This window comes from Ursus arctos, unplaced genomic scaffold (genome assembly GCF_023065955.2).
Source record: "Ursus arctos isolate Adak ecotype North America unplaced genomic scaffold, UrsArc2.0 scaffold_15, whole genome shotgun sequence".
Taxonomy (NCBI): domain Eukaryota; kingdom Metazoa; phylum Chordata; class Mammalia; order Carnivora; family Ursidae; genus Ursus; species Ursus arctos.
The window spans coordinates 543,954-556,964 of record NW_026622819.1 but is presented as its reverse complement, the minus strand read 5'-3'; the positions used below and the strand labels follow the sequence as shown (position 1 = coordinate 556,964).

General features: G+C 54.6%; 1 protein-coding gene across 2 annotated transcripts in view; it reads right to left on the bottom strand.

Moving 5' to 3' along the window:
• Positions 1-13,011, bottom strand: part of CEP72 (centrosomal protein 72) — a 34,672-nt gene that overhangs the window by 5,369 nt on the left and 16,292 nt on the right. For both annotated transcript variants that reach the window (XM_026506624.4, XM_057312143.1), the window contains exons 8-11: positions 11,625-11,763; positions 10,293-10,489; positions 4,442-4,568; positions 1,482-1,593 (exon numbers count right to left, since the gene is read on the bottom strand). In XM_026506624.4, the coding sequence (XP_026362409.3) occupies positions 1,482-1,593; positions 4,442-4,568; positions 10,293-10,489; positions 11,625-11,763 (575 nt within the window). The remainder of the gene's footprint in view (positions 1-1,481; positions 1,594-4,441; positions 4,569-10,292; positions 10,490-11,624; positions 11,764-13,011) is intronic.

The following is a 13,011-nucleotide window of genomic DNA, read 5'->3' as shown; positions in this document are numbered from 1 at the left end:
CTGGAGGAGAGCACAGGGCCGCACCTGAGCCCCTCCCCAGGCCAGCCCGCTGCCTCCTGTTGGGCAGCGTCCTCCCTCACCTGGCCAGGCGAGGTTCCCAGGCCGACACCCTCCTGCCTCCCACCGGCTCCCTCCATCTGGCCGTCGCTTCCAGACTGGGCGGCGCCAGGTCTGACCCGAGCCCTGAGCCGCCAGGCCGTGCGCAGGCACGGACGGAGGAGCGGGGCACGCGATGGAGGGCTGCCGCGCCACCCCAGCCACGCCTGTTTCTGAGAAAACCGTCAGTCTGTAAAGCCAGCAAAACAGCGTTCTGACTCCAAAGAAAACCCACAGTCTGGTGTATTTCCAGCTCCTGGTCAAATGTAAAGGGGCCCTTACTAATTCTGACGTAGTAACAGTGTAATTCGGCGTCTTGGTCTCGTGGTGTTGTCAGCCACTTCTACGGTGACAAGCACCTAAGGAAGGGAGCGGCACTGTACTTGCCCACTCGGCCGCCTGCAAACTGCCCTTTGACCCCAGTCAGCAGGGACAAGGGATAGATGGACATGGGATCATCTTCCCACAGACGCTCGTCGCCACGGACAGACCGCTGTGCAGGCACCAGGGAGCAGCCATGGGCTTGGCGGAGGCCCAGAGCGAAGTGCGCGTGAAGCCCCGCTGCACGCTCGCCTCGTCCACATGGAGCCCGCCGCACCACAGATGGGGGCTGTCGGGTTCTGGGGACGAGCCTGCCTCAACCGCCCCCTCCCTACACCTGTGACCGCCACCCTTCCCTTCTCTCTGCTACGGCTCATCTCTCAGAAGCCCCTTCCCCTCTGCAACTTGTGCTTGGGATGGGCCCGCTGACTCCCTGAGAGGTCACAGCCTGGCTCCACCTGTGGCCACACTGCACTCAAGCCCAGGGGGAGCCGTGGTAGCCGCAGCCGGAGGCAGGAGAGAAAGGGTGAGCTGGGCTCAGGCTCTGCACTTGCACTGAGTGCAGATGGCCTGTCCTCACCACGCCCCCCACAGCGGCACACCTCCTCCCCGAGGCTGACCTCCTCCCCGCACTCAGCCTCCACCTGCTTCCCAGCACACAATTCTCTGAATGAAAACTGAGGTTCTGCCTTGATAATCCCCACACCCCCAGCTCCTTTCTTCTCACCACCCAGCACACAGCCAGGAGTAGAGGTGGAGTCTCCAGGTTCTAGGAGAACTGACAGGAACCAGTCCTGGCCGACCAGGACATCGGGCATCTCTCACCATCTCTCCTGTGCCCCTCACCTCTCCTGGTCACACCCTCAGGTCACACCTCACAGAGTACTGCAGCAAGAAGGGACTTGCTTTTCCTTAAGAAAGGGAAGCTCAGGGAAGTTCCAAGTCAACGCAGAGACACACGCGGCCTGGAACCCCACCTGCCATGGCACCACCAGGGGCTCCTCTGTGCCCCACGACATGACTAGGGCTGGCCCCGCCTCCACCCACACCTCCAGAGCGGGCACCTGTGGCTCTCCTGCAGCATCTGGGTGAGCTCCTGGATCTTGTCATAGTGTTCCAGGTGCTGCTTTAATTCCACAATCTCACCAGACAGCCTCTTCACACTTGTCTGAAGTCCTGAAAAAGAAAAACCATAACGTCACTGAGTGAAATTCACACACGTTTTAAAAACTACAACTGTTCAAGAGTTTAAGCTAGATCAGGGATACGAGAAAAACAATATAGTTTGGAAAAGGTCCGTTTGTATAAGCCACTCAAAGACAGCCTCGGGCCGCTGCGCTCCAGATACCTGAGGAGCCAAGTCTCCGCACGGAGGGCACGAAGCAGAGAGAGGGGGGCCGGCGCCGGCCGGAGCTCACCCCCACTGAACATGCTGCTGGCGGGAAAGGGCCTCTGGCACCTTTCGTCCACCGGGCAGCGCTCTGCCCGAGGGGAGGGCCTGCAGCTTTGGGGACAAGCAACCAGAGGCCCATGGTGGCCACATGTCTCTGATGTGTCCTCTGGTCCCACGTCTGTAAGTGACACAGTGTGTCGGGATTCCACCCACATAACTCCTACCTCTGGGTTTCCAACTCGGCAGGGAAAGAAGTAGACCATTTATCGGCTCCGAAACCCAAATGCAGGATCAAAATGAATCCACAACGAACTACACAACACAGGAGACAAGAGGAGAGCCGGAGCGGGAGGTGTGGGCAGAGGGACGGCAAGGACACGGGCAGCAAACTATACAACACAGGAGACAAGAGGAGAGCCGGAGCGGGAGGTGTGGGCAGAGGGACGGCACGGACACTGGCAGCAAACTACACAACACAGGAGACAAGAGGAGAGCCGGAGCGGGAGGTGTGGGCAGAGGGACGGCAAGGACACGGGCAGCAAACTACACAACACAGGAGACAACAGGAGAGCCGGAGCGGGAGGTGTGGGCAGAGGGACGGCAAGGACACGGGCAGCAAACTACACAACACAGGAGACAACAGGAGAGCTGCAGCGGGAGGTGTGGGCAGAGGGACGGCAAGGACACGGGCAGCAAACTACACAACACAGGAGACAAGAGGAGAGCTGCAGCGGGAGGTGTGGGCAGAGGGACGGCAAGGACACGGGCAGCAAACTACACAACACAGGAGACAACAGGAGAGCCGCAGCGGGAGGTGTGGGCAGAGGGACGGCAAGGACACGGGCAGCAAACTACACAATACAGGAGACAACAGGAGAGCCGCAGCGGGAGGTGTGGGCAGAGGGACGGCAAGGACACGGGCAGCAAACTACACAACACAGGAGACAACAGGAGAGCCGGAGCGGGAGGTGTGGGCAGAGGGACGGCAAGGACACTGGCAGCCGGCTCCAGGAGCAGAGGCGGAGGGCCCTAGAAGTGCTACGATGAGGCCACAGTACTCAGTATCTGTACCTGCCAACGCCGCCACTGCAGGGCTGTTGAAAGGGATTCTGGGATAAGGGCAGTGATGGCATGGTCTCGGCATCCCCCAGAGCTCCTCCCTCCAGCCCAATATCAAGAGTGTCTAGATGACAAAACCAGAGCCCCGCAGACAACATTACAGCCCCTAGGCGTGAGGCAGCGTCAAGACCCTGGAGAGCGCCACAAGCCCTCATGGCGGCCACATCTGTGGGAAGGAAGTGTGGTCAGCAGTGGGGCAGCCACTAAGTGTCCCCCATTTTTACAGGAAGCCCCTGCTGGGCAACCAAGGACCCATGGCTGACCCAAGAGAGGCTCGGCCTCCTCCATGAGGTCAGACCAGGGGGTCCCTGTGTGGTCTCACGGGACTGCAGCCAACCTTGGCCCCTTGAGGCTGACCTGTCCAGCCCCCTCCAGAAGAGGGTTGTACTACAGAGGAATGTCCGGTGTGGGGCCCTGCTCAGGCAGCACAGGACACCAGAGAGAAGCGGGGGAGTGAAGAGGGCCTGGGGGTGGGGGGGAGTTCGGAGCGCTGCCTGACCTGCTCCTGGAAACCCAGAGGCCAAATTCCACGTGCAGGTGAGCAGCCAGAGGAGTGCTGAGGGCAGGCCCCCCACAAAGCCGCTGCTCGCGGACAGCAGAAGCCACGCCCAGGACCGAATATTTCAGAATGAGCTGAAGACCAAAAAGAAATGATACAAGAAACACAGGAATGAGTCAGAACCGAGAATGTCAGAGAGCAGGCGGCCGAACTCAGGCCCGAGCTTGCGGCAGAGGAAAACCTCCCGGGAAATGAAGGCTGAGCAAGAAGGAGCCCAAGAGCAAGCGAACAGGAGGGTGACATCTCAAGACACAGGTGAGAAGGGGAAAAGTGTTTACAGAACTCAGTGCGCAACAAAATAGCCCAATAAACACAACGGAAGAGACCTGAGCAGGTCGCGTCACAGACGACAGGCCAGGGTGACCGTCTCATCCGGGGCTGCGCTCCCACAACCGAGCCCGCCGGGAGTCTGTGTGCGCACTTTACGAACAGTTTTCAGACCCCGGGGGTAAGAACCAGACGACACTCAGCGGGCCGGTCCTCCAGGAAGTTAAAGCCTCCCAGGGACCGACGAGGCTCACAGAAGACACACAGCACCACCACCTCCTCACTAAAACCCCGAATCTGAAATAGCGACTGCACCCTGTAAAACGACAAGACAGAAGTAAAGCCGGCGGAGGGAGGGAGATGAAAGGGATCTGGAAGAAACAGTGACCACAGAGAAAAAGCACCGCCCTGCTCCAGAGGGCGGAGGCAGCAGAGGAGTGGCCGTGTGCACGCTCCGAGAGGCAGTCCCCACAGTCCACGGCACCACCACCACGGCCAGCCACGGAGGCTCTGGGGAGCCTCTGCTCTGAGCCTGCGGGAGCGGTGCTCATGAGCCAAGATGACCTCACAGTACTTTGCAGCATGTACTGGACCTGAATTCTGAATACCGTAACTTAGAATGAAGTCTATAAACGAGGGTTTGAACACTCACATTTCACCAAATAAAAAATAAACTATAAACTCACCAGTGATCTGCACATTTAATGTAGCTGCAGCGTCTGCATTTTTTGCTTCTTTTTTCATGCTGAACAAAAGAGCCTTTAAGCTACTATTCTCCTCCAAAGATTTGTCTAAATGTTGTCTCAAGTCATCCTAAGGACACAGAATGACACACTTAACAGACGAGTCAGGTTCACTAAGATATACACACGGCATTAAGGGAACCCTTTTGAGATCACCAGATATCAGTTTTCCTTTATACATCATAACCGATAAGTCACAACGTGAACAACAGAAATCAGTGGCCCCCAGCTGAGTAGCAGTGTCCTTCAGAGGGGACAAAGGGCAGCACAGGTCACACGGGGGCACGCTGTGTGCCCAGCATCTCTGGTGAGGGAGATGTGCTGACTGCTGGAGCCCTGCCTCCTCCACGAAGGCCCCGTGGTCACCACAGCCTGGCTCCCCATCCCTTCTCAAGGAGCAGGAACGAGAGCCAGGAAGCATGCCAGCCCCGAGTGGTCCCCCTAAGCTCACTTCTTGGGCAAAAGCACAGGCAGATCCCAGGGCTTTGCGCCCCCCGAGGCAGGCACCTCCTTGCAGGAGCCCCATTCTGTTCCTGTCCTCAGTGTGTAAGCGCATGGAATCACACCTGCCATTCCCATCACAGGTGGGAGCTGCAGATAGAGTGGGCTCCTTTCCCACCCAAGGAGGTGGCAGCAATGCCCAGCACACCATGAGACATTAAAAGGGAGGGAAAGGCACAGAGACCACTGGGAGAGCTGGTGGCACATGGGCCATCAAAGCCACCTGCTGCCCAGAGCATGGGGCTCCCCGCCTGCACAGAAACCAGCAGGCACACCCCCTCTAGGGGAGCGAGCATCTCAGTCTCAAGGGGACAGGGCCCTTGCTCTCAGGAAACTACTATGCTCATTCTGCCCGCTGACAGCCCACCCAGTGCACCGGCCCCTCTGTGTGCACATACACTCTGGGCAGTACAGAAACTGCTGCCGACGGTTTGTCTCCCCAAACGTGGTGAGTTCCGAAAGGGCAGGGGCTGGGCACCGTCCTGACGAAGGTCTCAGTGGAGGTTGGCGCAGGAGCAGCAGACTGATCACGCCCCAACGTGCATGGCACCACCGCTGGAAGCCACACTGGAAAGGCTCGGGAGCAAGGCCTCCTCCAAGGCCAGTGTCTTGGGCATCAGGACCTGACGAGACGACTGCAGAACCAGCGTCTTCATAACAGGGAGGAAAGGGGATCAGCAGCGGACCCTTCAGAAACAAGGGGCTTCCTCCGTGAGAAGGAGCTCCTGACAGTGTCGCTGGGGTGGATCTCAGAAGGGCAGCGAGCAGGGCTCCTGGGGCAGCCCGAGGGTTCCGGATCACTTGTCCAGGCAGGGCTTGTAGGATGGGTCAGTCAGCCCGTGGTCAAGAGGCAAAGGAGCCACACCTCTGTGCATGTTTTCCACGTCAGACTGCGTTGCTCGGAGCAGACACCCGGGGCCTGTCTGCCTGGATTCCACTGGTCCCAAACTCAGCACCATAAGGGAAATGGGGTAATCCACACATCTGCACCAAACCCCAAAGCCGTGGTCCTTTGTTTTCACGGTTAACAGGCCATGCTGTGTCTCATGGGGGGTCTCACTGTCCCACAAAAATGACGTCCTGCACAGTGATTATGGTGACGGCTCACGGGGCTCCAGTCCTTTCTGGATGTACTCACCACTCGTGTGCACACATGTCCATGGTGCATCTAAAAACCAGAAGGGGCTGCCAGTATCATTTCACTGTTCTTATTTTTCATCTTTTTCTGTAGAAGTAGCTTCGTGGGGAATCTCTGAGATGGCAGGTTCTCATAAAATACAGACAACCTCAGACGTTGCAGAGACCCGTCTCACAACAATCCTGTGGCTATTCTCGTTCCCGCCTTACGAATGACACGGCCGATACAGAGGCTGGGGCAGGCAGCTCCCGAGATGGCCCAAGGGTGCGCCCTCCTGCTCTCACGTGCTGTCCTCCCCTCACGGGGGTGGACCTGCTGACTGGACCCACACCACGCACAATCGAGGACACATCCCTCTCGAGCAGGTAACGAAGGACCGCCTTCTGCTCGGGGGCTCTCTGGCTCTGACCAGAGCTGGCGGCCTAAAGAGAGGCCCCTGTGCTCAAAGCCAAGCTGCCTGTGTGCGAGCCTGCAAGGGGATGCCCACCTTCATCAAGCCTCCAAAGGGGACTGTGGCCCCCTCGACAACGTGATGGCAAGACCCTGAGTCAGAGGCACAGCTCAGCTGCACTGGGACTCCCGACCCACACAAGCTGTGGGTAATACGTGCTGCTGGTGTGGGGTAACGTGCGGGGCAGCGATCACACACACACACACACACAGGCTTACACGACTTGCCCAGACTGAGCCGGCTGCGATGTTCCAGCCCACGTGACAGATGGTCAGTACTGACTTTTTCAACGAGGAGCCCCCCGAACAAGTTCCACACACTAAAACTCAACCAGGATGACTAACAAGGTAAACGAAACTTCCACTGGCTGAAGGGACGACGGACACTGTACAGGAAAGCTGCTACAGACGAGGGTGCGCCAACAGACCTCAGCACGGTCCAGGGGATGAACGTGCCTTCTCGCACAGAGCAAGCGTTTTCTCTTGGTGAGCAGAGCACCTCGAAGCTACTCTCACAGCAAACTCGCAGACCCACCACAGCGTGAGCAGCTACAGTCCTGGACCTAGGCAGTCCTCCACAGCCACAGTGTGGACTACCAACACCTTCCTGCCCCTGGTAACCACTTTCTCCCAACCCACAGGCTGTCTTTCCATTTAGGTGATGGCTTCCTCTGCTGTGCAGAAGCTTCTTGGTTTGATGTAGTCCCACTTATTTACACGTTTTTGCTTTTGTTGCATGCACTTGTGTCAAATTCAATAAATCATCACCAAGACCCTGTCAAGGAGGCTTTTCTCTGTGTTTTCCTACAAGTTCTACAGTTTCAAGTCTTACATTTGAATCTTTAATCCATTTTGAGTTGACTTCTATGGATGGCGTTAAGGGTCTGGTCTTCCCAGCACCAGTTATTAAAGAGACTACCCTTTCCCCATCGTGTATTCTTGGTACACAATGGCCATTTATGTACGCGGTTATTTCTGGGGTCTCTCTTCTGTTCCATTGATCTATGTGTGTTTTTATGTTGATACCATACTGTTTCGATTACTATAGCTTTCTTCATAATAGAATTTGAAATCGGGGAGTATGATGCCTCCAACTTTGTTTTTTCTCAAGACAGATTTGGCTATCGGGGATCTTTCACGAAACCAGAAAAAGGAGAATACAAATTTTAAGAAAAATAGTTATATAAATTTTACAATTTTTAAAAATTTCTGTGAAAAATGTCATTGGAATCTTTACAGGGATTGCACCGAATCTGTAGATTACCTTCAGTAGTGTTGACTTTTGAACACTATTAATTTTCCAATCCATGAATATGGGATATCCTTCCATTCATGTCTTCAATTTCTTTCATCCAGTGATAGTTCTCAGTGTTCAAATCTTTAACCTCCTTGGTTAAATGTATTCCTAAGTATTTTATTCTTTTTGATGCTATCATAAACAGGATTGTTTCCTCTTCAGATCAATTGTTGGTGTAAAGAAACACAAGTCATTTCTATTATATTGATTTGTGTCTGGCAACTTCACTGAATTTATTAGTTCTAACGCATTTTTGTGGTTGTTGTTATGAGTCTTTAAGATTTTTTTTACACATGCAATCCTGTCCTCTGCAAACAGATGAAATTACTTCTTCCTTTCCGATTTGGATGTCTTCTTTTCCTGCGCACTCTTGCTACCTCTCCCAGTGCTGTGCTGAGCAGTCCTCACAGGAGTGCATGTCTGTGTCCAGTCGTGACTCTTAGCTCAGAAAGCAAGGTTTGGTTCTGTCCTACCAATCACGCATTAGCTGTGGCCTTGTCCTAAGTAACCTTTACAGTGTTGAGGAAACTTTCTTATCTACCTATATTGTTGAGACTTTTTATGATGGATGGAGTGTTGAGTTTTGTCAAATGTTTTTCCCATCTATTGAGATGATGGTGTGGTTTTGATCTTTCAATCTGTTTATGTGGTGTATTAATTAGCATTTGTCAAACCAACCTTGCATTCCAGGGGGAAATCCCACTTGGTGATAGTGTATACTTTTTTTGATGCCTTCTTAAATTTGATTTCCTAGTATTTTATTGTAGATTTTTAAATTATGTTCATCAGCAATATCAGCCTCTAGTTTTCTTGTGGTATTTTTGCTTTTTTGCTACCCGGGTGATGCTGGCTTCAAAAATGGGTATGGGTATGGAAGCATCCCCTGTACTTCTGTTTTCTGCAAGAGTTTAAGAAGGAGTATTAATTCTTCCTTGAATGTGCAATAGCATTAAGCCATGAAGCCATCTGGTTCTGGGCTTTTCTTTATTGGGAGGTTTCTGATTATTGCTTAATTTCCTTATTTCTTATTGGTCTGTTTAGGCTTTATCTCCTCTTCTTTCTGAGAGAGAGAGAGAGAGAAGGAGGGAGGCACGCACACACACGACCAGTGGGAAGGGGGAGAAGGAGAGGAAGAGAAAGAATCCCAAGCAGGCTCCATGCCTACCACGGAGCCCAACACAGGGCTCGATCTCATGACCCTGAGCCGAAACTAAGAGTTGGACACTTAACCGACTGAGCCACTCAGGTTCACCCTTTATTTCTTGGCAGGATGTATGTTCTAGGAATTTTTCTTTTTTTTAAAGATTTTATTTATTTGACAGAGAGAGAGAGACAGCCAGCGAGAGAGGGAACACAAGCATGGGGAGTGGGAGAGGGAGAAGCAGGCTCCCAGTGAAGAGCCCGATGTGGGGCTCAATCCCAGAACGCCGGGATCACGTCCTGAGCTGAAGGCAGATGCCTAACGACTGAGCCACCCAGGTGCCCCTGTTCTAGGAATTTACCCACTTCTAGGTTGTCCAGTGTGCTCACTTATGAGCACTCATAACACTCCCTTATAACCCTTTTTATTTCTGAGGCATCCACTGTGATGTCTCCTCTTTCATTTGTGATTTTGAGTCTTCTCTTTTTTTCTTAGTCTAGCTAAGGTTTTGTGGATTTTGTATATTTTTTTCAAAAACCCAACTCAGTTTTTTTCCCCATTATTTTTCTAATTCTATTTGATTTATTTCTGCTCTAATGTTTACATTTTCCTTCCTACCTCCTGCTAACTTTGGGTTTAGTTGGCTCTTCTTTTTCTAGTCTCTTGAGGCGTAAAATTAGGTTGTTTGAGATCTTTCTGGTTTTTTAGCATAGGCATTTACATGTAATGGTCTTATCATGAGGTTAGGAAGGACAGGATAGCCCTGCCCAGCCAGGAGTCTTCGCTCAGCTGCTGGGTCCAAGCTGTGCTGGCTCTGGCTGCCCTTGGGCACCACCTGGTGGAGGAAGTCCCTCCGGTCCGACAGCACATCCTGGGCCTGTGCCGGCCGGTGCAGGCAGGACAGCAGCAGGGACCCCAGGATCACCCTGCTAGCTGGAGTCTCTCTCACCAGTGGTCTAGGCAGCCTGGGCCAGCAAACACTGGGGCCACAAAAATCCCACCTCAAGCCCAGCTTCTTCACCTGTGCTCTCTCCCCCACTCAGCCTCTCACAGAAGAGACAGCAGTCACACAGGAGAGGCAGGGCGCTGCTATCTTCAAACTCCTGCTGTGTAGGGTTTGGGAGCCACGTAGGCAGGCAGTGCCTGGGGGGGAGGTGGGGGTGGGGAGCCCTGCTGCTGCAGGGAAGTGTTCCCCTTATCTGTGAAGTCAAAACAAGGACCCCACCCCACGTGTGCAAGAGCAGAAACAACACAAAGGCGTGCTCACCACCTCCCTCTGCGCGTTGCTCAGTTCCGACGCCGCCTCGCTCATCTTTACGTGGTACTGCTGCTGCTGTTCAGCGAGGCGCTTCTGCAGAGACTCATTCTCCAGAGTAAGGCAGCTAAGTTCTTCACGCACACTTGCTGAACTACCCTGAGTTGTTGTGAGCTCTTGCACAGAGGACAAAACATGTCTTGCCTGAGCTAGGAGTAAAAACCAAATATTATTATGGCATTTATGTTCAAGAATGACGTGTTCGTACATTTTGAGTAACACAAACCACATGCCTCAAAAACACTGACCAGCATGGAGACTGGCCAAGGGACACACACACCACTGAAACCACCACACTCAGGTTTCTGTACATCCTCCCACAGATGGGAGGTGGAGAGACAGGGAAACAGTTTTATTCTAGAGCCAAGGTGTCCCTGAAGAGCAGGCCATGACCGGACAGTTTGGCTGGATGACCCAGTGGCCTGCCAGGCTCTCTTCCACGGCACTGCCTGCTCCTGCTCCTAGCCTGGACCCCAAACAGTTTGGTAGCTCCACAACTGGGAGAAAGAGGGTAAGATTTATGGGATCAGGATCCAGGAGCTCCAGCTTCTTGTGGAGTCCTGATTCCAAAGGGAGAAGCTGCAGGACCACAACCCTGAGCATACAGCTCAGCTCCGGGCAGGGCCCACAGCGTGCAGGAAGGAAGGACTGGCGAGCTCCTGCTCCCACTGGGACACTGAAGGCTGAACCCTGGGCTATGGGAGAAAGAGACACCTGCCACCTGGGGACGCAGCGTCTCACGCTCTGGAAGAAGGGGTGCGCAGTGTGCTCCTGCACCCAGGCACGGGCAGAAGCAAAGCCAAGTCCTCCCTGGGGAGGGCCCACCCTCCTGGGCCTCATTCCCAGTGAAAACTCAGCAAATCCTGGGCCCTGCACATGATCACATGTTCAGAGGGTGCGAAGGAGATAGTGGCAGCTTTTCGATCTTTCCAAACCTTCACACAAAGCAGAGCAACAAGAGTCAAACATCTGTGACCAGCATCTCCAACAAAACCAGGTGACAAGGCATCTCCATAAACCCCAGAGTGCCAGTAGGTGGGAAAACCAGCAGCCACAGGCCTGCATGACGTCCCTCATGCCTCACACCCCGTGGAAGCCACCAGTTGCTTTGAGGAAGGCCGTCAGGATGCTCCATGCAATGCAGTGGGGACACTGACAGCCAATGGGGAGGAGCCAGCAAAGTGCGGGGGCCAGAGCTCAGCAGGAGAACGGCACATGCTCACAGAATGCTGCCTGGAGGGCGGCCCGAGTGCGGGTCTGAGTGGACCACCCCTCCTGACTCACCCCGGAACACCTCGTTGCCATGCAGGGACTTGCAGCCACTCCAGTACCTGTCCACGAGGTCGAGGAGCGCCTCCAGAAGCGCCACCTCCAGGGCAGCCTTCTCCACAGGCGGCACAGCCGAGTACAGTCTGGGAGCCACCTGCAATGGAGACAGAGCCGAGGTGCTGAGACCAGGAGTCACTGCATGACGCGAAGCCTCCGCCACAGGCATGCTTGCACCCTCCATGCATCCTGCTGACGCCCTTGTCCCACAGAGAGGTGTACCATGGGCCATCCAGACTTCACAAGGCTGCAGGGGTGGCACAAGGACGTGGGACCCTGGTGACATCCCTACACCAGGAGGAACAGCTAAAGGATGCACCAGAAGGTGTCACATCGCATGTGACAGTCATGAAACCCACATCACAGTTTAAGCTCCAAGGCTGTGGCAACTCCCACAGGGGCCTGTTCTGGGCCCTCTTGAACCAGTCCACCGGGACTCCTGGAGGCTGGAGACCCATCGGAGCCAGTCTCGGCCTGAATGGTCACTGGCACCCGGAAAGCCCTGAATGTAATGAAGTCACACACTGGACCAGATGGTGCTCAGGCCAGGATGATGTGGGCTAAAGGGCTGCCAGGCGCGACCACCACGGCCCCACCCAGGGCCCACCACACCAGTGCTACGTCAACATGCACATCAACGTCTCTCTCTTTTCCTCCTTTTAGAAGTTACTTTACCAATTCCAAAAAATTATCAAAGAAAGGGGGATGACCTCTTCTCTCCTGCCCACTTTCCAAGGGTCTGGGGATTTGATGAGGGAGGGCGTAGAAGCTCACATCTGTCTCCGGGCCAATCACCAGAGCTGGGACGCAGGCTAGGAAGGAGCTCCAAGCAGAAGGCTGGGGAGGGCCCCGCCTAGTGCTCCGCAGTTAGCTAACCTCCATAGGGCTTTTCTACTAAGGAACTTCTGAAGAGCCAGAGACCCTGAAATGAGGCAAGGCAGGTAAAGACACTTCAGTGGGGACAGCTCCTCCCCTCCTGCCACCACTGCCTACCCCAAGCCCTGGACCAGGAGCAGGCCTGGCAAGTGAGCACAGCTCTGACCAAGGTCACGTTGGGGGTGGGCAGCATGAAAACACTAAGGCCTGGCTGCCCGCCCCAACAAGCTAAGGCTGAGAGCATCCGAGTGAGCGCCTGGCACACACCACCTCCATCAGAAGCTGTATCTGGACACCTGTCCTCAGGCACGGGCGACAGAGCCAGGGTCCTCAGTGTGCTCACTCAAGCTTCTTCCGTCGCCCACCTGAGGGGTAAAGGGCAGTGCCCACTGTGAGAGGGTGATCACCATGCCGCAGCCCCAAGACGAGGCAGCGTCCCCTCCTGCAAAGTCCCGGCCCCAGAGCAAGC